The 25,382-nt window shown below is 41.0% G+C and overlaps 1 protein-coding gene across 26 annotated transcripts in view; it reads right to left on the bottom strand.

Moving 5' to 3' along the window:
- Positions 1 to 25,382, bottom strand: part of LRRFIP2 (LRR binding FLII interacting protein 2) — a 79,920-nt gene that overhangs the window by 44,205 nt on the left and 10,333 nt on the right. For 18 of the 26 annotated variants that reach the window (XM_072153190.1, XM_072153201.1, XM_072153199.1 and 15 more), the window contains exons 3-4: positions 4,402 to 4,488; positions 1,262 to 1,312 (exon numbers count right to left, since the gene is read on the bottom strand). In XM_072153190.1, coding sequence (XP_072009291.1) covers positions 1,262 to 1,312; positions 4,402 to 4,488 — 138 coding nt within the window. The remainder of the gene's footprint in view (positions 1 to 1,261; positions 1,313 to 4,401; positions 4,489 to 25,382) is intronic. The other 8 variants (XM_072153195.1, XM_072153216.1, XM_072153217.1 and 5 more) reach the window with 1 other exon arrangement.

Here is a 25,382-nt window from a genome sequence, read left to right as displayed (position 1 = left end):
GGTACGAACCATATAATGTAACATGCCAGAAAACTAGCAAATACTTACAAACCTATAAAGCATAACACATGAATACACATGAAATATAATATAATAATGGAGTATAGACAAAACCGGGTAGACCTGGGCCTGGCCAAACGCCAAGGTGTTCCCATCCACAAACCTAACCTACACATACCTACACAGAACAATGGTAGGGGTGGGAGGCTCCCCACGCTTATCGTTTAGCGACTTCCTCAGGGGGTATGAAGCCTCTAGAGTGGATAGCTCACCTTTTATGCGCTGAACGCTGGCCTAGAATGATGAGATACCGGTGCGTTTGTGACCGGAAGTGACGTGCTGGCAAAAACGGAAGTGAAGAGAAAAAGAGTCGCACATGCGACAAAAATTAGGCGCGCGCGCATCCTCGGCCGAGAAAAAAAGATTTTTTGCCGCAACTCGTGATGCAGTAACTAGGAACAGAGAAGAAGCGCAATATAGTACATAAGCGCTGCACAAGTGAACTCCTTAGAGTGGAGCAACCTGTCAGCGAAGGAACAATGACCTATGGGACATATAGTAAATGTACAAAATGTATATATGTGTCTCCTAATTTCAAGTGCTACAAGATCGCCCAAAGGGGATGTGCCTATGAATAAAGAAGCTATCAAAAAAATCACAATCCGTTCTTTGTGGATTTTTGAAGATGGAGAGCGAGAAATGAGCGAAAATACCCTGCGTCCTGAAGGGGTTAAAGAAGATCTGTCAACAGAATTTTACCACCCTGGCTAACAATGCCTGCTGATAAAGGGTTACAGGTCCTCCCCATATCACCTAAACTTAGCTGCCAGTGAGGCACTTTACCTTAATTACAGTTGTTTTTCTGATTAGCTTTCCATAGGTCTGCTGGCTTTGATTCTTCTCTCTCCTGAGCTGACATCCACGCCCTCTTATTTTGACTGACAGCTCTGCCTTGTGTTACATTCATGTCATATGACCAGAGTGACATCATCTCAGGTTCTTTAACCTCCTCACATTGGCAAACTGTATCTGTACTATACAGTATGTGATCACATGAAATCTCAGCAGCCTCTATAGAGGATGAAAAGGAGTAGAAGTCCTTGGAGGCTGCTGTGATTTCAGGTCAACCCAAAAGATTTTCTAGAAACAAAACCACACAGGACACAAATAAGTGTGGAACAATCTGTTAGTAATTCACTTCAATTCAACCAGTTATGGGTCACCATATAGAAACGTGCAAAAACGAGCACCATCATCCTACCATCCATTTCTGAATCTGTCCCCATTTTCTATCATGATATCGATGGCTGAGCTAGAAAAAGGTAACACTAGAAAGTCAGATTTAAAAAGTAATAAAGGAATAGCATTTTATTGATTGTTACTAAATGTCCATGGTAAGTTTTCAAACAATTTTTAATATGTCACAAATGTTGGATTGATGTGGCTCCCACCTCTAGGATACCAGCCCTCCAGATGATACAAAGAATAAATGGAGAGGTAATCTCAACTCTATGACGATATACACAGATTAACTTGAGCCTTTGATAATGTGTACAATATGGGTTGACATGATGCATTTTCACAGCATTTTGTAATTGGGCACATGAGTTTTGTATTTTAAAATCAATGACAATGACGAATAAAATGTGGCAATTTACAAAAAGCAATTTAATGTCATGCACACACTTTGTGTGAACTCAGCCTAAGCAATTTAAAGGGAACCTGTCACCAGGGACCACATTTTCACAAAAGGCAGGTTGCAGAAGCCCATCACACCTGCAGTGAAAAAATGCCTTTGCAAATTGTATTTACATTACAATATAATTGTATTGTTTTATAACTTACCTTGCACCCTGACAAAATCCTGAGCTATCCTCTGGGGCTGGGCTTTTCAAAAAAACAACATTTGACTTGTCTATGTTACTCACTCCTCAGATCTTAGCCCCCACCTTTGTGCTCCTGTACAGCTCTTCCCTCCCTCACCGATGTCAGCTCACTAGACTGTGACCTCTGTGAAGGAGCAGGAGAAAGGAGCTAAGATCTGAGGAGTGAGTAACAAAGACAAGTCACATGTTTTTTGATTGTGACTCCATTGATAGCTCTGTTCCTGATTGACAGGTCTCACTGCTGAAACCATGCTACCATTATGGAACTAGTACTTAGAGACCATCTGCCAATATTCAACTACAGACAAACGGATCCCTTTACTTTCTCCTGCCGGGGCTATAGGTTGGGTAGGATTCTACACAATCCCTTGGTGGAACAGAGAGAGACAGACAGGAGCTGTGTATGACTCAGCACTGCTACATTATTAACCACTCCTTCAGGAAGGTATGGGCTGAGAGACACCTGCCTATATGAAGAGAAATCAACATCACGCTGCCCTCAGAAATTGTCTTGATAGAGTCACCAATCTCCCTCATTCATTATGGGGGTTGTGTTAGCAGTGTCAGTGAATAGGTGGGGAATACAGACTGTATACTGCAGCTCCGCGCCTCCATGACTGGAGCAGTGGACATAAATAAATGAATGCTGGCTCTAATCCCATGGATAGAGGCATCAGTGGAACATGTATATAAACACCTAAAATGTACGGTGTGTGGTTTCTCTTTAAAGGGAACCTGCCAGCAGAAATTGAGCTAAGAAAACCCTACCAGTAGGTTGCCAAGCAGCTTAACACCTTCCAGATTATGTTTCTTTCATGACCCAGTCAACAAAATCAACTTTGACGTGAGATGTAAGCTGCTCACACCGGACCATAACAGAAAAAAAAAAATTAGGTGGTGTTACGTTGTTTGACACTGTACCGGTAGTGGTTTATTAGGCCAGTTGTTGATTACAGGTTCCCTTTAACCAACTTAAATGATCTTACCTTGTACTGATTATTTCATATTTTAATATAGTTATTCAGTATATGGTCACAAAAAGTCAAAATGTTGCAAAAATACTATCCCTTATAATGCAAAAAAGTGTCAAATGTAAGTCCTTTCATTCAGTCATACAATTGGGTGAAAATTGTCTATGTTTTCCCAAATTAAACCTCTTCTGAATAAGGAAAAAGACAGAATAGCACCTGGCATAAAATCTAGCGAGGAGCCTTAGAAATTTTGCACATACAAGTCAGTGCTCAAGTAATACGGAACATTCCTGAGTTGTGACTGATACTTCTAAATATATAGGTGAATATTTATTTAAATAAACTGCAGAGGAAATAGCAAACACTTAATCCAGGGTGTGTCTTGTACAGGTGACATAATGGGTTACCCTGGACTGTGTTCTGTCACATCTTCAAGGGCATAAAGAACAGTGCACCATTTATATATGGCACGGTTTTTAATATTTGCTTGTGGTGCTTTATATTATAATTTTACCCTAAAGGTTTCTTTTAGGTTAGTGACCATTAAAGAGAAAAAGTGGTAATGTGTAAATCAAGAGAAAAAAATTATATAATTTTACTGTGAAATACTAAGACTGCAAGCAGGAAACCTTGGCGAGTAGCACAAATCATATGGGTCTGTACTGGAGACAAATCACAGCGGAGGCGAGGAGAGCTTGACTTCAGCGCTAAGCTTTCCAGCTCAGTGACTTTACACATCCAGTTCACATCTCACTTTTCTAGATAATTTGCAGGATGATGCTAGCACACAGCCATGAAAAAAATACTGTAGGTAGTGGTAGTAGTGGTTTATTGGGTCAATATTTTCTGCCAGTGTAAAACACTGGACAGATTAGTGTGGAATATTGCCAATATTGGTACATACCCAAAGAATTAAACAACATTTGACGCATCTTTATTTACTAGGTGGGAAAAAGCAGCCATGGCTGCATGATATTCCAGTTCAGCGAGTTACTAGATTGTAATGTCACCGAATATAGAGCAATGGCCATATGCACATGTATAAAATATCCAAAGCCAGAGGTGACATATATAGCCCTGACCTATGAAATATGTAGCTATAAACACAATCAGAATTCAGCAGCTATTCAGAAATGTATCCTGCACAGGGATGCTGCATGGTTAGGACAGAGCCACTACAGTCACAAAAACCCAATGTGGAGTCATTTATAACGGTTTCATGTGAGAAATTTGAAGGAAAACTTTCCAAAAACACCAGACTAAAAACACAGACCTGGGTGAGATCAGTGCAAGCAAACATCCAACAATGACAACACAGTACCCCGGTCTGTATGCAGCTATGCTCATGCAAACTCCTAGAAATAGTTGTAACAAGGGAACCCTCTTCCCATGACTGGTGGGTACCACAGATAAATTGCATTCATGGGAACCCCTGTTAGATTCCTTCAGGAAAGTAAGTTGCCATCAGGTACAGGAGACCAGCTCACACGATGTAACGATATGCCAGCTTTAGGCAAGTACAGATTAAAGTCATCCCATGATACCTCTTTCTGCTGTCGCTCCAGCTCTCGCATGCGGATATCTCTTGCTTCTGCCCGAGCTGCTCTCTTTGCTGCCAGTCGTGCCTCTGCCTGGAAAACAAGATATATTTTTTAGAAAATATATTTATTTTCAGCTTTGTTTGACATTAAGTTGTAATCTGATTTCATATAATAAAAAAAAAAAAAAAAAAAAAAGTATCACCGTGTTCTTCACTTTCCTTCTTTCATACCCACAAACAAAAAGCAACCCTCCCCCATGCTTTATAATAAGGCAGATCGGTATAAATCATTAAAATCATATAAACTAGATCAAAAGATTAATTGTCTCTTTCTCTTTTTTACTCTTATTATTTCTGCCAGGTGTACACCACCAAATGTTGACTAAAACTTATGTGAAGGGAGGAAGGGATGACAGAAGGAACAGGATGGCAGTAAAATATAACCTTTATTATTTTTAGTTAAAAATTATGTTGCACACAAAAAGATAATCTATAGATATAAACCAAGCATGAAAAATAAGGGACACTTGCTCATAAATTCAGGCACTGTGACTGCTTTAATTCACTTATACTTGTTATCTATGCTCTCCTTTCTTCTGATATCAACTTAGCAAATTACGCTAATGAGCTATTACCATGGGGGGGGGGGCATTACCAGAGCCCCTCAGTGCTCTGCCTTCATCGGTAGTTTCACCCTCCTCTCAGAGTTTGATGGTAGATTTCCATTAAAATGCGACAAAAACTGGCACTAAAGTTGCTTTTGAAGAACTGGGTAAACCTAACAAAGCAGAGAAAGGAATTGTTTGCCCAACATTATTCTCATGGGCACCCCCTGAACTCCCCAACCATATGCTTGGTGTGATAATAATATTACTCCTCCACAGTTTGTTTTTTTATATATTTTTTTTATTTTTCTTTCTTTGTGTTTCATTCTGCCTGTTATAAATCATTAGGCTCCATTTGTTTAAGACCAGCCAGGAAGATGAGCCTGGCAGGGTGGTTATAAAACCCCAGGGAGTCTATGTTTGATCAGAGAAGCATGGTCTTCCTAAGTGGTAAAATTAACACCTTTCGGCCAGAGTAGTCTAGCTAGTGGGGGATGAAAAGAAGCCACAGACTGCATGTTCTTCCCTCCAAATTCAGACAAAGGGGAATATCATAGCTGTCCATAACTGGGACATAATTCATAATTATAGGTCCCAAGTTACACAGGACAGTTATGGGGTCTAGACACACTTCTGGACCGAAAATCAGAACATTAGCTGCAATGGAAGGCAGCCAATAGCAGAACACCCCTGATATTAGGCTAAGACACCCCGAGTTTAGTATGGGGTTAATGGGAATAACATGCCCGTTTGGTTGGAAGCCATGGCGCAATTGTGCCATCTTCCAATCAAAAGTTATGGGGTTCTGATAAAAACCCAGACCCAAAAAGTAGCTCACTGATGGGAGGGGGATAGAAAAATCCCCCTCACAGTGACATCACAGCCAGGGGTGGGGGTCAAAAAATCACCTGGGCTTAAATTAATGAAGCAGCCACATAGTAGTGTTCAGTCTGGGAGACTCTATGACAATAGAAGGCTGGATCGATGCTTATGCCTCGGGCCAAAGAATTTCTTCCTATTCCACTAGCAAGAATTTTTTGTTTCTTCTTCCATAACGGTTTGTAAGTATTGTATGTGTATTGTTTTTAATCCTTTTTTTATTTTATCTGACAATTTAATTCTTTGAGTGTACTGCATTTTTATGTAAATTAAAACTTTTTAATAAGCCTCTGGTTGTAGCCTTAAAGAGTCTCTGAAGGGAATCACGTTACCAGAGGTCATTGTTAGCATAGTCCATGTAGTAAGCGATTGCATGTTCTGTGTGAATTTATAATTGTAATATCGTGTAAGTGCATGTGCTGAGTTATCATCAGGGTGCATTGTCTGTGTGGTTGAGGTGCCTATGGCCTTCCTTGTGTAAGTAACTTGTGGGTGGTGGCAGTGCGGATTGGCTGGGGCTGAGATTCTGTGGCGTAAATTTAGCGTAAAGACGCCATTTTGTGGAAGTGGGCGGAGCTTAAGGGCTAAATTCTGGGACTCCATAGAGTAGGTATCCCCGTGTGTGAACTCCGGTGAGTCGGGTTCGTGACACTTGGGTATATGGATATCTTATGTGTAGAATCCTGGACCCTCCAAGAGCCTGAATATATGATATGACTTTCTCTTGCAACATCAGTTGAAAATGTCTGGTTGGCCACAACTTCCCCTGGCAAAATGATCTACTACTAGGGGAACCAGAAGCAGCTTATGAACCCAGAGCCCCCAACCTGAAAGGGTCAGGGATAGAAACACAGTTTACATATTCTGCATAAGTCCTGCAAGCTACATACACGTGTGATGGGGAGCATATGAAGATACACTGTTCACAATGCTTTAGCAAGTCAGTATATAAACCTTCCTGGGTCGTATGAGCAGCACAGGATGGCAGTGTCTACTCTGACCAGGAGGTTTCTGAATCCTTGTGGTAATACATGTTCTTTCTGTGGTTCTCTAATATACAAGTTCAATAAAGGTGAACCCCTTAGGCAGGTGACATCACCGATACTAGCACCGCTACATACAGTCAGCATGTAATCATATTCTCATAGAAGTTTCCATGGTGTTGAGCCACACAACAAATACAAGGGAACGGAACTCATTTTCAGCGGCTACATGACAAATAAAAATAGAAATATTACACTATAGTTTCATACGCTTCATTATAAGCACTCACTTATCCACGTGCCATTTACCTCATTCTCACAAAAACAAGCAAATATTGTGCTGCACCCTCACATATGGCGACATTCATTACATTCAGAACCAAGTAGATATTTTTGCTAATTTATTAAACAAGAAAAACTGAAATATCACATGATCATAATATTCAGACTCTTTGCCGTGACACTCATATTTGATTCATATGCTGTCATTTCCTTCTGATCGTTCTTGAGATGGTTCTACTCCTTCTGAGATGCTTCTGGTCACCCAGATGGGATAAAGTTCCACAAAGTCAACTATCACTGCAGCCCTGTCAGGGTTTTATGGAAGAGTGTGCTTAAGGAAGCCTCTCATCAGTGCAAGACATATGAAAGCCTGCATACAGTTTGCAAAAAACCACATGAAGGACTTCCAGACTACGAGAAATAAGATTCTTTGGTCTGATGAGAGGAAGATTGGATTTTTTAGAGTGCATTCTAAGCGGTATGTGTGGAGAAAACCAGACACTGCTCAACACCTGCCAAATACAATCCCAACATGGCTGCATCCTGGAGCAATGCTTTCTAATGGCAGTTTATGAAAATATATTTCGTTTAGGGGGGTTATTTTGCCTGACGGGTTCTCTTTAAGGGGTCACATCAGTAACCAGTACATCACCACAGTACAGCATAAAACACCACCTCCAGAAATTATAAATGCAGCAGAGCAGACATCAATAGCAGAGACCTCCAATACTGGAGACCACCTAGTAGACTAAAATAATAATAATAATAATCTTTATTTATATAGCGCCATCAAATTCCGTAGCACTTTACAAATCATAGGGGACATAAACAACTATATTACATTACAAAGAACAAACAGTCATATGGAACAATAGGAGTGAGGGCCCTGCTCATAAGAGCTTACAGACTATGAGGATGAGGGGGCGACACAAGAGGTTGTAGAATGGTCCAGCCATTCTTTATAAGGGAACAATATAAAATAATTTAATAAATAATTTACTAAACAACGATGTTGCTGCTTGAACCAGCCATCAGCCGCCATCTTATTTACAGGGTCCTAGGTGAAAAAGACTGTAAAGAAGCCTGGATCTTGGTATATATCTGCTGTTTGACGGATAACAGATGGGAGATAGGACATAGGATGGTTTAGTAAAGGGAGAGTTTACATTTCAAGCAGTTAGCGAGTGTGATAGGCTTGCCTAAAGAGATGGGTTTTAAGAGTACGTTTGAAGCTCTGGAGGGTTGGTATTAGTCTGAGAGTCCGGGGAAGGGCATTCCAGAGAATTGGAGCAACTCGGGAGAAGTCTTGGTTCCGTGCATGGGAGGTTCTAATTAGGGTAGAGATTAATCTAATGACACTGGCAGATCGAAGAGTACGGGAAGGGCGATAGACAGATGAGAGAAGAGAGATGGGGAGGTGCAGCATTATTCAGATGAGGGTTATTATTTTAAAGTGAATACGGAGACAGGTAGCCAGTGCAGTGATTGGCACAAACTGGAGGCATCCGTGTAGAGTTTGGCCTGAAAAACCAGCCTGGCTGCATTAAGAATAGATTGAAGAGGAGAGAGTTTAGTCAGTGGAAGGCCGATTAGTAGGGAGTTACAGTAGTTTGGTCGAGAGTGAATAAGTGCAACAATTAGCATTTTAGACGTTTCAAATGTCAGAAACAGCCGGATTCTGGAGATGTTTCTGAGATGCATACGGCAAGAGCGAGCAAGAGATTGAATATATGGTGAAAAAGAGAGGTCAGAGTCCAGCACAACCCCAAGACAGCGGGCCTGCTGCCTCGGTGCTATAGTGATCCCACAGACCGAGATGGAGAGGTCGGGGTTGGGTTGGTTAGTAGATAGTGGAAAGACAAGAAGTTCAGTCTTAGAAAGATCAAGTTTCAAGAAGAGAGAGGACATGATGTTAGAGACGGCAGAGAGACAGTCACTAGTGTTCTGGATTAAGGCAGGGGTGATGTTTCGTGCAGAAGTATATAGCTGGGTGTCATCAGCATAAAGATGATACTGGAAACCAAATCTGCTGATGGTTTGTCCAATGGGGGCAGTATAGAGAAAGAAGAGAAGAGGACCTAGGACTGAGCGCTGAGGAACCCCAACACTGAGAGGAAGATGAGAAGAGAAAGATCCAGAAAAGGAGATACTGAAAGTGCGGTCAGAGAGATAGGAAGAAAACCAAGAGAGTGCAATGTCCTTTAGGCCAATGGAGTGAAGCATCCTAAGGAGGAGCTGGTGGTCCACAGTATCGGACGCTGCCGATAGATCCAGGAGAATGAGGAGAGAATAGTCACCTTTGGATTTTGCAGTGAGGAGATCACTGGAGACTTTAGAAAGAGCAGTTTCAGTGGAATACATAGAGCGGAAACCAGATTGTAGGGGGTCAAGGAGGGAGTTAACTGAGAATAGACCAAGTGTTCCAGGAGTTTGGAGATGAAAGGGAGATTAGAAACAGGTCTGTAGTTAGTAGCATTGGATGGGTCCAGTGAAGGTTTCTTTAGTAAAGGGGTAACAACAGCATGCTTGAAAGAAGAGGGGACGAGAGAGAGAGAGAGAGAGAGAGAGAGAGAGAGAGAGAGAGGACGAGAGAGAGAGAGAGAGAGGACGAGAGAGAGAGAGAGAGGACGAGAGAGAGAGAGAGAGAGGACGAGAGAGAGAGAGAGAGAGGACGAGAGAGAGAGAGAGAGAGAGAGAGAGAGGACGAGAGAGAGAGAGAGAGAGAGAGAGAGAGAGAGAGACGAGAGAGAGAGAGAGAGAGAGAGAGAGAGAGAGAGAGAGAGAGAGAGAGAGAGAGAGAGAGAGAGAGAGAGAGAGAGAGAGAGAGAGAGAGAGAGAGAGAGAGAGAGAGAGAGAGAGAGAGAGAGAGAGAGAGAGAGAGAGAGAGAGAGAGAGAGAGAGAGAGAGAGAGAGAGAGAGAGAGAGAGAGAGAGAGAGAGAGAGAGAGAGAGAGAGAGAGAGAGAGAGAGAGAGAGAGAGAGAGAGAGAGAGAGAGAGAGAGAGAGAGAGAAAATTTTAGTTAGGTGAGAAGTGACTGCTGGGGAAAGTGACTGTAGTGGGGCGAGCAGAGGAAAGGAGCCTAGACACTTCTTCCTCTGTGACTGGCTCAAAGGAAAAGAGTGAACAAGATAAGGTATGGGAGGGAAGGGGATTGGAGGGGTGAGTGGATTGAGCAATTATTTCCTGGCGGATACAATCAATTTTATCCTTAAAGTAGGTGGCCAAATCTTCAGCCCCAAGGTCTGTGACAGGTGGATGCACCTTTGGTGTTAGTAATGAGTGAAGGGTATCAAAGAGCCTTTTGAGGTTGTTAGAGAGAGAGGATATGGGATTAGTAAAATAGACCTGTTTAGCAAGGTGAAGGGCAGAGTTATAAGTTTTTAGCATAAATTTGAAGTGAAGAAAGTCTGCAGATGTGCGCAATTTTCTCCACAGACGTTCAGCAACCCTGGAGCACTGCCGAAGGAAACGAGTTTGTTCCAAGGTTGCCTGTGTGTGTGTTGAAAATTTCGGATAGTGAGTGGTGCCATTTCATCTAGCGCGCTTCTGACAGTGTGATTATAGTGGTTAGTAGCCAGGTTTGGACAGGTAAAAGAGGATATGGGGGATAGTGCAGACTAAGTTTTCTGTGAGTTGATTAGTATCTATTGCACATGGGTTCCGGTATGAGTGATGGGTGGAAGGATTCTGAGAATAAGAAGGATTATTGAAAGTAAAAGAAAGGAGATTATGGTCTGAAAGTGGAAAGGAGGAATTGGTAAAATCAGATATTGAAGATGGTCGGGAGAAGACCAAATCGAGGATGCTTCCCTCACTATGAATGCAGTGGAAGCCTGGGATCGAGGGACTCTGGGGGCAAGGCTCCAGGTCCCAGAAAGAATGACAGGAGGTAGAGACAAAGGAAGAGAGGCGCAGCTATCGTGTGATATCGTAATGGTCAATTAATGTAGAAGAGTAAGTGAAGACTCTCACCTTGATGAAGATGGTATAGGCATGTAATGAAATAGCTACCAGCAGCTGCCACTCCTGGGAGACCACGTTTGCCAAGGACCAGGATCCTGGAACGATGTGGAATGGAGGAAGAGCCCGACAAGAGGTTCAGGAAGGCGCTTGGTGCAAACAGCAGACGTAGAGATCCAATGGATAAAGGAATCTCTTTTATTATTGTTAAAAATATTTATCTCATAAAATGAGCATATGCATAACGTATTAAAAATACTGTGCGACGCGTTTCAGCTCTGGACTAGAGCTTTCATCAGGCATGGTGTAAAGAAACAATCCAACAGATTTATAGCTTACCTCGTTAAGAAAAAAAAAAAAATGTCACATGACCTACCGGGGGTCAAAGTTCAGGGTTTTTCCGTTCGTATACGGAACCCTCCCGGTGTTCTAATGGTGAAAAATACATTTGATCTATATAAGTAGACAGGATTTATACATAGTATTGTTTCTAAGATATAGCGGTTGCAATTTGAAGAGAACATGTACATTGTGACAATAATCTATCTATATAAACCAGCGATCGATGCATACAACAATCGATGTATAAACTTATGAATGAGGACATGCTAGAAGAGCAGAGGCACATACATAGTGTGATGAAGCGAACCTAAGAGGATATAGTGTCTTGCGGGGTATTCCGAGGCAAACCGCTGTGGTGGCGTCTGGATTGGGTGCCATGGATACCCAAACTACGGAAAGCAGTATGTGACAATCTTAAAAAGGCAAAAAAAAAAAAAAAAACAAAAACGGGCTACAAGTAGTCAAACGGATGGTAAATGAAATGAAAACTGATCTAGAGTGATCTGGGGTGAACGCTACTCTTTTAGCGAAACCCGGACCCGCACAAATAGTCATGCAGATAATAAATAGATGAATAAATATATAAATAAATAACTAAATGAGCACAAAGTTTATATGGCTTTGGGTGATGGAACTACTGTTAAATGGATTCTATGACTTCATTCAGACCATGTGGGCTGAGAGTATCGAGTTTATATATCCAATATGACTCTCTTCGGTTGAGCCTTTTGATTCGATCGGGGACTTTTTTTGATATTTCCTCGATCGGGGTAACTTTTATGCAGCTAAAATTGCCTCCATGTACCTGTGTAATGTGTTTGGAGAGGCTTTGTTTTAAAAAACCAATTTTGGTTTTATGTCTGTGCCCATTTATTCTCATTCGTAATGATTGAATAGTGCGGCCAACATATTGTTGGCCACATGAACAGTCAACCAAATATATAACGAAGCTGGACGAGCAGGAGAGGGTGTTTTTGATTTTAAATATCTCTCCTGTTCTCCTGGAAACAAATGTATTAACGCCACTATTGATGGTATCACAGCAGAGACATAGTTTGTGTCTGCATTTGGTTACTCTTGGGGCTTTTTTTTTTTTTTTCATAACGAGGTAAGCTATAAATCTGTTGGATTGTTTCTTTACACCATGCCTGATGAAAGCTCTAGTCCAGAGCTGAAACGCGTCGCACTGTATTTTTAATACGTTATGCATATGCTCATTTTATGAGATAAATATTTTTAACAATAATAAAAGAGATTCCTTTATCCATTGGATCTCTACGTCTGCTGTTTGCACCAAGCGCCTTCCTGAACCTCTCGTCGGGCTCTTCCTCCATTCCCTCACTATGAGTGGGGGAAACGCAGAGTTGTGAAAAACTTAGAGAAGTAGCTAGTGCTAAGAGCTGAAAGGCAGGAGGGGAAATGGGAGTGTTAACAGGGATGTTGAAGTCTCCCATGGAATGTCACAGGATAGAAAATGGGAGAGCCAAGAGGCAAAGTGGTCTGATAAGAAACTGATAGGGTGAGCCAGGAGGACGGTATACTACAGCCACACGGTCTAAGGGTGTTGACCTCAAAAGATGGGAAAGTAAGAGAGGGTACAGGAGGAATGACCTGGAAACTAAAAAAAAAATCCTCTTTTCAGGCTCATCTCCTCCTCCCTGTACAAAACTGCAGCTTATTCTCTCCTCTTTGTGCTGCTCTGCTCCGTATCGACCGCTGGTTGAATCCGCTGGCATAAGGACCGTGGCAGAGCTGTACCAGGAGCAGTACAATACAGCTGGGTCTTTTGCTGCTCCTGTGGGCGCTCTGCTCTGGGTCCAGACCTTGACGCATACAACCAGTGTCAGGACACAGAGTGGGACAGCAGGAGATACCCGAGAGCAGTGATGATTTCCCTGCTAGAATGCGCAGGCAAACAGGACTGTGGAGTCAGAATTGTGAAGTCGGAGTCGGTGACCGTTTGGTGAAGCTGGAGTTGGGAAGTGGGGTAGTTGGAGTCAGACCCTTGGCTTACTGACTCCACAGCCCTTGTTTTATTAGCTCATTTTATACTGAAAGTTTCCCTTTAAATACAATTACTAAATTAATTGATAATTCATGTGATCAACACATGAGCAACACATAGTATAACACGCAGTACTTTTTAAGTGTAAAGAAAACGGTACCCGCTTTTCTACATTTTTGGAAAGGAGTGTGGGTCGCATATGTATTCATGTTCCTGTACTTGGTAACCCCCAAATAAAATTCCATTGGCTTAAAGGACTTCTACCACCAGAATGAAGGATTGTAAAGCAAGCACCCTGACATACTAGTGTGTGCCCTGTCTGTTAGGATCTGCTTTTTTAGTTTCTTATGCCCCAGGTATTAAGAAAGAAAGGCTTAATGGAGTCTGGAGCCCCTCAGGCTCGATTGCATAATTGTAAAGCCTTTTTTTCTTAAAAACCAGGGCAAAAGAAGCTTAAAGAAGAGCAGATCCTGGTGGGGGTGGGGGGCACCTGTATGTCAGTGTGCTTGATTTACATTCCTTTATCCTGGTGGTAGATGTCATTTAAGAAATCATCTAATTAGTAAATCAGTACATAATAAAAACATAAAAACCAAGGTTGAGTGATAAAGTTGTAGTAAATTGTAATGCAGGGTTAGAACTTTAACGTTCAACTCTGAACATCTCATGGATGATTATACAATCAATCATCTAGAAATGTAAGTAGTATGATACAATTGCTATGCTGCCAAAACCTACATTATTCCTAGCAGGGCACTAATGGATGACCAGGCTCTATATCCTCCACCAACCCCCAGACAATATAATAATACCATTTTGAGTTCAAGGTTTCCCTATAGCCGTAACATGTAACCTATAAATAATATAAGTCATGGACTTTGATCCTGCATATGCCATCTGATCCAGCTGCTGCACCTTACATATGTAACCGCCCTGTAAATTATTACAAGGACAAATATTACAATATCCATAATGTACAAATATACTTCATGTAATAGGCCCTGGTAACATCATGTATTTCAGTGTATGAGTACCAGAATACACACATGGACGTTTATTAACCCCTTACCGACATGTGGCGTAATAGCACGTTACATGCCGTGTGCGGGTGCATGGAGAGGGCTCACAGGCTCAGCCCTCTCCAAAGCCGGAAAGTCTTTGCTGCATATTGCAGCCAAGGCTTACTGGTAACACCCGCGGGCAGGTTTTCCTGCGGCTTAAAACAGATGGGGGCACATGGGCGCCGTCATCTTGCCGAAGGTAGTCTCTCCCAGTGACATCTTCTGAAGACCCGAGGCTGTTTCGTTTTAACACATTCATTACAATGTGCGATTTGCACATTTTAATGAATGAGGTGGAAAATCCCCATATACTGTCATACTGTATAACCTAGGGTTAAAGCACACTGGCTCATTGTAACAAATCTCCTGAAACCATTCAGCCTCGGGTCTGACGAAGGCAAACAATCACTGGCCGCCCAATGACGTTCGAGGGAGCGACAATTGGAAGTAATATGGCGGCACCCCCACGTTTTAAGTGCCGCCAGCGACTTTGCCGGAGGCAAAGAAGAGGTTGCCACCCGCGGTCGGTGCTTGCAATATGCAGAAAAGCCCATCTCTGTATGAAGAGGGCTCAGCCCGTGAAGGGGTTAAAGGGAACCTACCACCACAAATCTACCTATAAAGGTAGATTGGGTGGTAGGTGGATTAATGGGACGTGAGGATAGCCCTTTTAAGGGCTAATCCTCACGTCCCTGCACTTTTTTAATAACTTTAATGTGGTATTTATTCAAATTTACTTATGCGGCTACCGGGGCGTGGAGTAGCCGCATATGAGATTACATGGGGCGGCTACTCCACGCCCCGGTAGCCATTTTACCCCTCCTACTCACCCATCTTCGGCGCGCAGAAGAGCAGGCCCGCGCCTGTTTCGGAGTTGTGACCGCGCAGGCGCGGGCCTGCTCTTCTGCGCATGCGCAGACGGCAGGATCGCCGGACGAGGGCGCGCAGCTACGCGCCGAAGATGGGTGAGTAGGAGGGGTAAAATGGCTACCGGGCCGTGGAGTAGCCGCCTCATGTAATCTCATATGCGGCTACTCCACGCCCCGGTAGCCGCATAAGTAAATTTGAATAAATACCACATTAAAGTTATTAAAAAAGTGCAGGGACGTGAGGATTAGCCCTTAAAAGGGCTATCCTCACGTCCCATTGATCCACCTACCACCCAATCTACCTTTATAGGTAGATTTGTGGTGGTAGGTGCCCTTTAAAATGGTAGCATCAAAAACGTCATTAAAAGTCCCAAAAAATGACACCACCCACAGCTCCGTACATCAAAGTATACAAAAGTTATTAGCGCCAGAAGATGGCAATATCCCCCCAAAAGTTTTAACTTTTGTAAATGTATGAAAACATTATAAAACCTGTTCAAAATTTGCTATCCCGGTAATAGTACAGACCAAAAGGATAAAGTAGACATGTCATTTGGGGCATACAGTGAAATCGATAAAAACGGTGCAAATGCATTTTTTCACCAATTTCACTGCATTTGGAATTTTTTCCCTGCTTCCCACTACACGGCATGGAATATTATATATCATCACTTTGAAGTGCAATTTGTTACGCAGAAGACAAGCCATCACACAGCTCTGTACATGAAAAAATAAAGTGATCGATTTTTGAAGGTGGGGAGTGAAAAATGAAAACGCAAAAACAGCTGCAGCGGGAAGGGGTTAAGAGTAGCCTTGCATACACTGGTTTCAAAGGAAGTCTACAAACATGTTTTACTATGGTGGCTATATATGTAATATAAGTGCAAACCACAAGATGGAGTAAGGAACCAAAATGCCAAGCATGTAATATAAAGGATTGTTTGTAGAGGTCTTAACCCCTTAAGGACTAAGCTCATTTTCACTTTTAGGACGCAGCCCAATGTTTCAAATCGGTGTCACGATATACAGTTGGAACACTTGGAACGCTTTATCTTACAGAGTTTATTTTTAGACTGTTTTTTCATGACATGTTGTACTTCACATTAATGCTATATTTTAGTTGAAATATATTACTTATTTGTAAAAAAAAAATGGAAATCTGGTGAACATTTTGAAAAAATGTCCTATATTTCTGATTTCTAAATGTTATCCTAATCATACAGTTAGTCCTACCGCCCAAATTAGTTGCCAACTAACATTAACCATATGTCTGCTTCATGCTGACATTTTTAATATGTTAATTTACTTTATTATGACGTTAAGAGGCTTACAGTTTGAACAGCGATTTTCCAAATTTTCAAGTAGATTTCAGATTCCAAATTTTTAGAGGACAATTCATCTTAGTAAGGGTTTAAAAAGTTCTATTTATTACAAACTCCCCACAAATCGCCTTTTTTAAAACTTCACCCCTCTAACTATTCAGAACAGCCTTTGTTAAGCTTGTTAACCCTTCAAGTATCTCACAAGAATTTAAATAAAATGGAGGTATTTGGAATTTTTACATTTTGACAATTAAATTATTACTTAGTGCTAAAATTTACACACAGGATAAAATGAGAAACACGTATCAGATTTTGTTTTGCTCTTTCTTACAAGTACGGCAATACCCCACATGTCAATGTAAGCTACCTTTAGTGGAGCATTGCAGAGCGCAGAACAGAAGGAGGCATTGAGCTTTTAGAGGGAAGATTTTAATGATGTTTTTAGGTGCCCCCCCCCTATAACTGATCAAATTTTGGAAACTACTACACCACCCACAGAATTTATCTACATTGCTATTGAGCTTTTTACCACCACATATGTTTATAGTGAGTATTTACATGGGTTTGTGCAAGTGAAAATCTTTTTCCAAAAAAAACTTGCTTTGGCCCCTAAATTTTTATTTTTAAAAAGCGGTTAAAAACGTAAACGCACCCGAAAGTTTGATACCCAGTTTCTCCTGAATGCTGTAATATCCCACATGCGATCACAAACTGCTGTATGGGCGTATAATGCGGCTCGGAAAAGAAGGAGCGTCTATTGGTGGATTTTGCTGGAAAATATTTCAGGCGATATGTCCCATTGGCTCAGCCCCTAATATAGTAGGGCAGTAAAAACCTCCAAAGTCTGTACCCTTTTTAAAAACTAGACCCCTCAAGGATTGCAGTAACACTATATTTGGGAATGCAATACCCCATTCTTTAACCTTTATTAGCTTTTTTGGAGGAGGGTCTCCAAAAAAATCTATTCAGTAATTGATTTTTACTTTTTTTTGTTTTATACACTGAGAAAGTAAGAGGTGTTGTGTGAGAAAACCGCTGTCTTTCAGGCAGATAAAATGCAGGTGGTAAAAGCCCTGGTTTTGTATGCAGTAACTCAAGGGTTAATGCAGACATATAGTAAGCAGGAATAGTCTGTTTGGTCTATGTTGGCCTAGCTAACATGGACACATTGGTAATGTCCGTACTGGGCCTGCTTATTATGGAGTAGGGGTAGGCTGGTAGTGGGACTCCTACTCCACCCGGGCTTCGGTCCTGGGCTTTTGTATAGCCCACAGTTGTGGTTCCCCGGCCTGTGGTATTGTCCAGTGATTGTTCTTCCTTAATCTAAAAAATCCCTGAGGATGACGCTGTTCACATGACCTTTCCAGCCGATGGGACCATCTTCACCTTCTTTGGAGCAGCTTCACTGGGAGAAATCCATTGTTTTGATTGTTGTTTAGTTTCTGGTGTATAATGATGAATCCAGGTTTCATCAACGGTGACAACTTGACGCAAAAACTCCTTCGGATCTCACTTAAATTGCTCCAAACACTACTTCGAAGTTAACAGCCGCATCCGTTTGTTGTCCACCGTGAGCAATCGCGGCACCCATCGGGCCCACAATTTTTTTATCGCCAACTTATCATGTAAAATAGTAATTGCCATCCCAGTTGACAAATCTACGGCCTCTGCTACTTCGCACACTTTCGTTCGATCAGCGAATATTTTGTCGTGGACTTTTTTAATTATTTTCTCGGTAACCACGTCTGCCGGGTGTCCTGGTCGTTCCTCATTAAAAAGGGATGTTCGCCCACGTTTAAATTTGTCGAACCAATATCTAACTGTGGTCATAGATGGCGAAGTATCCCCATAAACAGCATCCAACTTTGTTTTTATCTCTTGGCATTTTTTCCCATCCAAAAACAAAAAGTGAATTGCCGAATGATACTGCTATTTTTCCATCTTGGCGAAAATCACGAAACACGTCTTACTCAAATGGCTGCCAAATCCAAACTAACCTATCAAAGAAAATAGAGAAAAACGAACCGGCACGACAAAAGGAAGTCCACGGCTGTGTTGTGCCAAATTATGCCTGCTTTATTGAGTGACAAAAAGCTAAAAATAAACACGAGGAACAATCGGTTAACGCGTTGCGACGAAAAACGTCTTAGTCATTTTCGTCGAAACGCGTTAACCGATTGTTCCTCGTGTAAAGCAGGCATAGTTTGGCACAACACAGCCGTGGACTTCCTTTTGTCTGCCGGTTCGTTTTTCTCTATTTTCTTCATTTGTACCAGACGGCTATGGATGGAACTATGTTCGTGCACCAGGAGATGGCCATGAAGCGTGCAGCCCAGAATGACTAGAAGGTTGGGTGAGCTGGCTATTTTCACTTGTTACTACTGATTGTAGTTGGAGTGGTATTTTTGCAACCAATCAATCAGTCTGCAATTTGTTTTGCCATCGTTTGATAGATCGTAGCACACCGTTGTCAAACACAGGTACTTATTGAACTGCCCTCCTATATATACACACACACACACACACACATACATGGAGGACTGTAATCCATTTTATTTATTTCTCACCAATAACCTTAATTGCCCTATTGCTTGTACATGCCAAAAAATGGTACTTTCCAAAATCTAATACAGGTAGTCCCTGGATTACATACAAGATAGGTTCTGTAGGTTTGTTCTTAGGTTGAATTTGTAAGTAACTCGGAATTGTATATTTTATAATTGTAACTTTGTAACTTGTACTTTTACTGTAAAAGTAATTTTTTGGTCTATGTGACAATTGGATTTTGAAAATGTTGGATTGTCATAAGAACCAGAATTATCATCAAAGCTTCATTGCAGACACTTGTGATAACTGTTATAGCTCTTTATTGTAGCCCAAGGTGAAAGTACAGTAAATAAACATTAACATCCAGTGGTCTGTTTGTAACTAGGGGCCATCTGTAAGTCCGGTTTTCTTAAGTATGTGACTGCCTGTATCCTTAGATCTGCAGACAATAATGATGGTTCTTGACAGAACCTTTTTAAATTCTCCAACTCAAACTTGGTGACTCATGACTCACATACAATTCCCGAGACTCATACCAGGGAGGTGCTAGTGTACCCTTTAGCTGTTGTTGGGTGCTGGTCACCCATAGAGAAAAGCAGAGTTTGCAGGAATCTATGATCCGTAAACTACATTTTCTCTGGCTAAAGGACTGCCACCCAGTAACAGCGCTCACCCGCCCTTCTCATGGCAGAGCCTCCAATACTCTCAGAATTGTATACACTATTATGCTGTTATAACATCTCTGTTAATCCAACAATTAGAATAAAATTCATCCTCTATAACCAAAGGTACATTAGTCCATAAAGATCGGAAGTTTGTAGACCGCTGGTCATTCCATACATTTTTTTCATCTCATAAAAGCTCCTACTTACTGCAATGTTAGTGGATTAACTTCCTATGAATTGTGTACATACATGAAAATAATTTAGAACGGAGCTTGTTCAATAATTATAAAACTATTATAAAATAACTATAAAAATCTCTAAAATGAAAGGTACTCCTGCCATACTTCAGGATAGTAGGAGGAACTGCTCACCTGTCTCTGCCTGCATTGCTGCCTAGAGCACTTCCCCATCCATGTCTAGGCAGATCATTGCAAGGGTATGGGTTAGGAATGGCATGGAAAGTGAAACAAAGAGAAACACTGACCTCAAATATTCTCTCCTCCCATTTGGGTTTGTCAAAAAAAAATTGGAGATGTTACCAGACCTTTTTAACCCATTTCCGACATGTGATGTATTAGTATGTCACATGCCGGATTCAGGTGCATGGAGAGGGCTGCACGGGCTGAACCCTCTCCATAGCCGGTAAGTTTTTGCCATATATTGCAACAAAGGCTTACTGGTAACACCCGTGATCAGTGCTAGCACCCATTGCAGGTGCTAACACGCTGTTCGCCCCCGGCAGCTTTAAAAAAAAAAAATGGCGGTGCTGCCATCTTGCCAAGGATCATTGCACCCTTTGATCGGGGAGCGGCGATCCATCGCCATGACCGCCTTGGGTCTTCCAAAGATCCAAGGCCGTCTCGTTTTAACCCGTTCATTAGAATGTGGGATCAGCACATTGTAATGAATGAGTAAGAAAATCCCCTTATACTGCCATACTATTCCGCCATAACATACTATGCCTACTATAGTATGGCAGTATATGATAGGACCGATCAGACAACCTAGGGTTAAAGTACCCTAGGGAGTCTGAAAAATAGTAAAAAGTAAAAAAAAAAAATTAAAATAAAAAAAAAATTAAATTCAAATGACCCCCCATACCCTAGAACTAATATAACTATAAATAAACAGTAAAAATCATAAACACATATTGGTATATATAGGTCCGAAAATGCGCCATCTATTAAAATATAATAACCTTTTTTCACTGCGTTTAACCCTGTAACGGAAAATAGCCTACTGTTTTTGCCATTTTAAAAAATATTTAAAAAATTCTATAAAACAGTGATCAAAAGGTTATAAAGTCCTAAAAATGGTAGCATTGAAAACATCATCAAAATTTGGAAAAAATGACACAACCCACAGCTCCGAACACCAAACTATAAAAAAAAGTTATAAGCGCCAGAAGATAGAAAAATATATATTTTTTTTTTTAGTACAGGAGATTTTAATTTTTGTAATTGTAAAAAAACACAAAACCTATACAAATTTGGTATCCCCATAATAGTACCGACCCAATGAATAAAATAGACATGTCATTCACAGCGTACAGTGAAATCTAAAATTCAGGCCCACAAGAAAACGGCTCAAATGTGTTTTTTTTTCACCAATTGCACTGCATTTGGAATTTTTTTCCTCCTTCCAGTACACGGCATGGAATATTACATACCACCATTTTAAAGTGTCATTTGTTATGCAGAAAATAAGCCGTCACACAGCTCTGTACATGGAAAAACTAGAGGGAGCAACCACCTGCCTGTCCTGTGATCACATGATTTGGGGTCATTATCTCATAGCAAATGGTCCAGTAATGACACTTCCTGCATCACATAACCATGGAAACTGAACCTTCATATAGTTGCTTCTTATGTGTAGCGGTTTAGTTTCTTTTAGCGTGCAGTATGGTTTCCCAGGAAGAAGGCTTTTATGTCAGGTCCTGCTTGGAATAGAATTCAGCTATAACTTGAATGCGTGGAGGGGGCAAGTCACAATTCCGGGGTCATGCACCTGGAATTGCAACTTTTTCATGCCTTGTATTGCAGAAAATTGGCCCACAACACATGATAGATTGCCAAAAGTGAATTCAGAAGTTTTCTGCATATTTGACAATCACACCTGTTAGCACACAAGGACTTTGGGGTCTTCAATGTTTAGCGACCAGCTGTTGAGTTTTGTATGAACACTATATTTAGGACAACAACTTCCGAGTCACACAATTTAGGAAAAAGGCAAGCTCAACTGCCTAACAACAAGACCATCTGTTAATCCATTCATTTTACTAGTTAAGAGAGTGATAATTGATTGGCTGCTATTGGTTACTGCACAGCGCAGGTCTGTACATGCAAAACTCTCAATAAAAGATCTTGATGTGCTCATGAACGTACAAGCAAAATCAATCATAGCATGAACGGCATACGACAAATGTATCTTCCAATACAATCTAGTCGTAGACTAAAGTAATTTATCAAACCCTGTAAACTTATTTGCACCCAAAAAGTTAGACTTTTTACACTACTGGAAAGGTGCTGCAAGCAAAATACATTAAATGCCAATTTAATTAAGACAAAAAATGTCTCAATCTCACTACAGCAAGGTGATGTAGACGGTAGAGTAACATTACAAAACAGAAATTGACAGAAGGCATTTTATTAAACTGAAAGGTAACTGCCTTCATCTCATCATTAAAAGTGATCAGTCAGAGCAATGTGCCCCAACAAATATGTCAGTGAAGATCAAGATTTTAGATAAAAAGGTGTGCCTTTAAACAAACATTCAACACCATTTATTGGTCCAAGGGCCACATTGTCAGACTGCTGAACTTTAACCCCTTGCCGCAGAAGCCACTTTTCACCTTCCTGACACGGCCCATTTTTTCATACCTGACATGTGTCACTAGAAGCGGTTATAACTTTGGAACAATTTAATATATCCAGGCGACACATTGTACTGCATGCTCGTTTAAAAATTGTGGTGATATGTTTTGCATTTATGGAAAAAAAAATGGATATTTTCAAAATGTTCTACTATTCGGGCAGCCATAACAGCAAAATTACTTGATAACTAACATTTAATGAATGTCTGATTTATGTTGACATGTTTTTTATGTGTCCTCTCATTTTTGTAGGATGTTATGAGGCTTATAACTTTAGGTGCATTTTTTCAAATTTTCATAAAAAAAAAAAAAATGCAAAAATCACACTTTAGAGGGACCTGCTCTGCTTTCAGGTCACTCTGAGAGGCCTAAATTAAAGTAAAGCACCATAAATTACACATTTTAGAAACTGCATCCCTCAGCGTATGCAAAACAACTTTTATTAAGTTTGTGAACGCTTTAATTATTTACAGGGGTTAAAAATAAATTTGTGTGCAAGTCCGAATCACTTCAGAAGCCCCCTTACGTGCCACTTGTCATGCGTGACCATGGCGAGTAATCTCCGATCGCAGGTGTTAGAGGTAGTTGTCAGCTTTAATATACACCAGACTCCATTCAGGAGCAGCTGCCAGAAGCTGGACGTAGTAGTGCAGATTGTGACAAGTCGCTGGCCACATTGGCGTACGACTACGTCCAATGTTGGGAAGGGATTAAGGGTCCACATCAGTGACCAGCACCAACATCAACCTCAGTACAGCACAAAATGCCACCCCAAACATTATAAATGCTACAGTAGAGCAATAAATAGCAGCCCATAAACCAAAAACTACATTTAGAGCAGATAATAATAGTGGTGACTTGAGTAGATAATAATTATGCTGGAGACCCCAGAGATTATTTGTGGCTGGACTTTAAATACTCAGGAGTGTAGCTTCTCCTCTACAGAACGAGGAATATGGTACTGGGAAGGAAAGCATGCACTCCTCTTAGAACTCATTGAGTGACCAGTTAAACAGCGCTGGGAAGTCTGAGTCTGTGGCCATTTTGGTGGAGTCAGAGTTAGGGAAAGTAAAAAGTCAGAAGTTTAGATTACCGACTCCTCAGCCCTGCCAACTCTAAAAGGAATTGGTCATCTCACTCCTTCACCAAACCTCAGTGTTACTTTCTACTATTCTTAAACTGTATCCTGTTCCTTCTATTCTTACATTTGTCCGAAGGGCCTTCTTTTATCCTTGCCCTTACCATAAAACAAAGGAGAGGATTTACGTTGGTAGCAGGATTTCTTTTTTTTAATTTCCATTCTTTTTGTTATTCTTCATGCAGACTCAGAAGTCACCAGATACTGGGAATCCTGGGCTGCGCCTAATGTCTTTACATTTCACCTGCTTCCAGATGCTGGTATTTCATTTAGAAAAAGGCTAAAACTAACTCCAGTCCCCTACAGGCGCAGGCGACATATTGATATGGGTTGCATAAAAATTGGATCCCATAATGAAATTGTGCCAAAAAAAAGTTGAAATAATAAAAAAGGGCATGAATGACCTATTTGAAATCCTTTCTATGATAATTCCATATAACAGGCACACTGATGCTTACTAAAGAAAAATTTCCACAAGTCAAGGAAATCAAGCTCCCTCTGCCTCCACACACTTCAGTGTACTTGTCACTAACTGGCTCTGCAATTCTCACACATGCATAGTGCACAAGAAGAGCCAGCCAAAGATCAGCAGTGCTGGAACTGAAATCACAGTATACACTGAAGGACAATGTTTTCTGGCCAGTCAAGTCCCCTCTGCCTCCACCTTGCAAATGAGTGTTTTTAACCCCTTAAGGACGCAGGGTTTTTTCGCTCATTTCTCGCTCTCCACCTACAAAAATCCATATCTTTTTCATTTTTCCGTGTACAGAGCTGTGTGAGGGCTTATTTTGTGTGTTACAAATTTTACTTTTCTCTGATGTTAGTTATTATTCCATGCTGTGTACTGGGAAGCAGGGGAAAAAAAAATTCAAATGTGCGTCACGTTCTCGTGGGCTCAGTTTTTTACGACTTTCTCTGCGCAATCCAAATAACACCTCTGCTTTATTCTTTGGTTCGATACGATCACACTGATACCAAATTAATATAGGTTTTATTGCGTTTTAATTTTCAAAAATTAAACGACTCTGTACGAAAAAGATGGTCTGATCATTCCTACCATATACTGCAATACTGTCATGTCATAATTCAGAAATCTGACTTGAACATCGGGATTCTCTTAAAACAAACAAAAAAAAAAAAAAAAAGGTGTAAGTTAGGTGTAGGAAAGTGTTGTGGATAGGGAAACGTTGCAAAGAAAAAAAACGCACAAAAAAAAAACACACACATTTTTTGCAATGTAATACAGCAGAATTTAGAGGGAAGCTGTCACCCCATTTTCACAAATACAGCTGGTGGCAGATTTCCACAGAGCACTATTAATTAGCGGACACCCTTCTTTTACCTAAAAATGGTTTCCCTCACATCCCCTTGAATCAACTTTATCCTATACTAGGTGTAGATCCCGGCGTTGCCCGGGATAGTAAATAACAGCTCTAAGCCAGCACAAAATAGAAT

The sequence above is a fragment of the Engystomops pustulosus genome, chromosome 5 (assembly GCF_040894005.1).
Source record: "Engystomops pustulosus chromosome 5, aEngPut4.maternal, whole genome shotgun sequence".
NCBI lineage: Eukaryota > Metazoa > Chordata > Amphibia > Anura > Leptodactylidae > Engystomops > Engystomops pustulosus.
The sequence above is the reverse complement of the archived record's forward strand: the minus strand, read 5'-3'. Positions and strand labels throughout refer to the sequence as shown.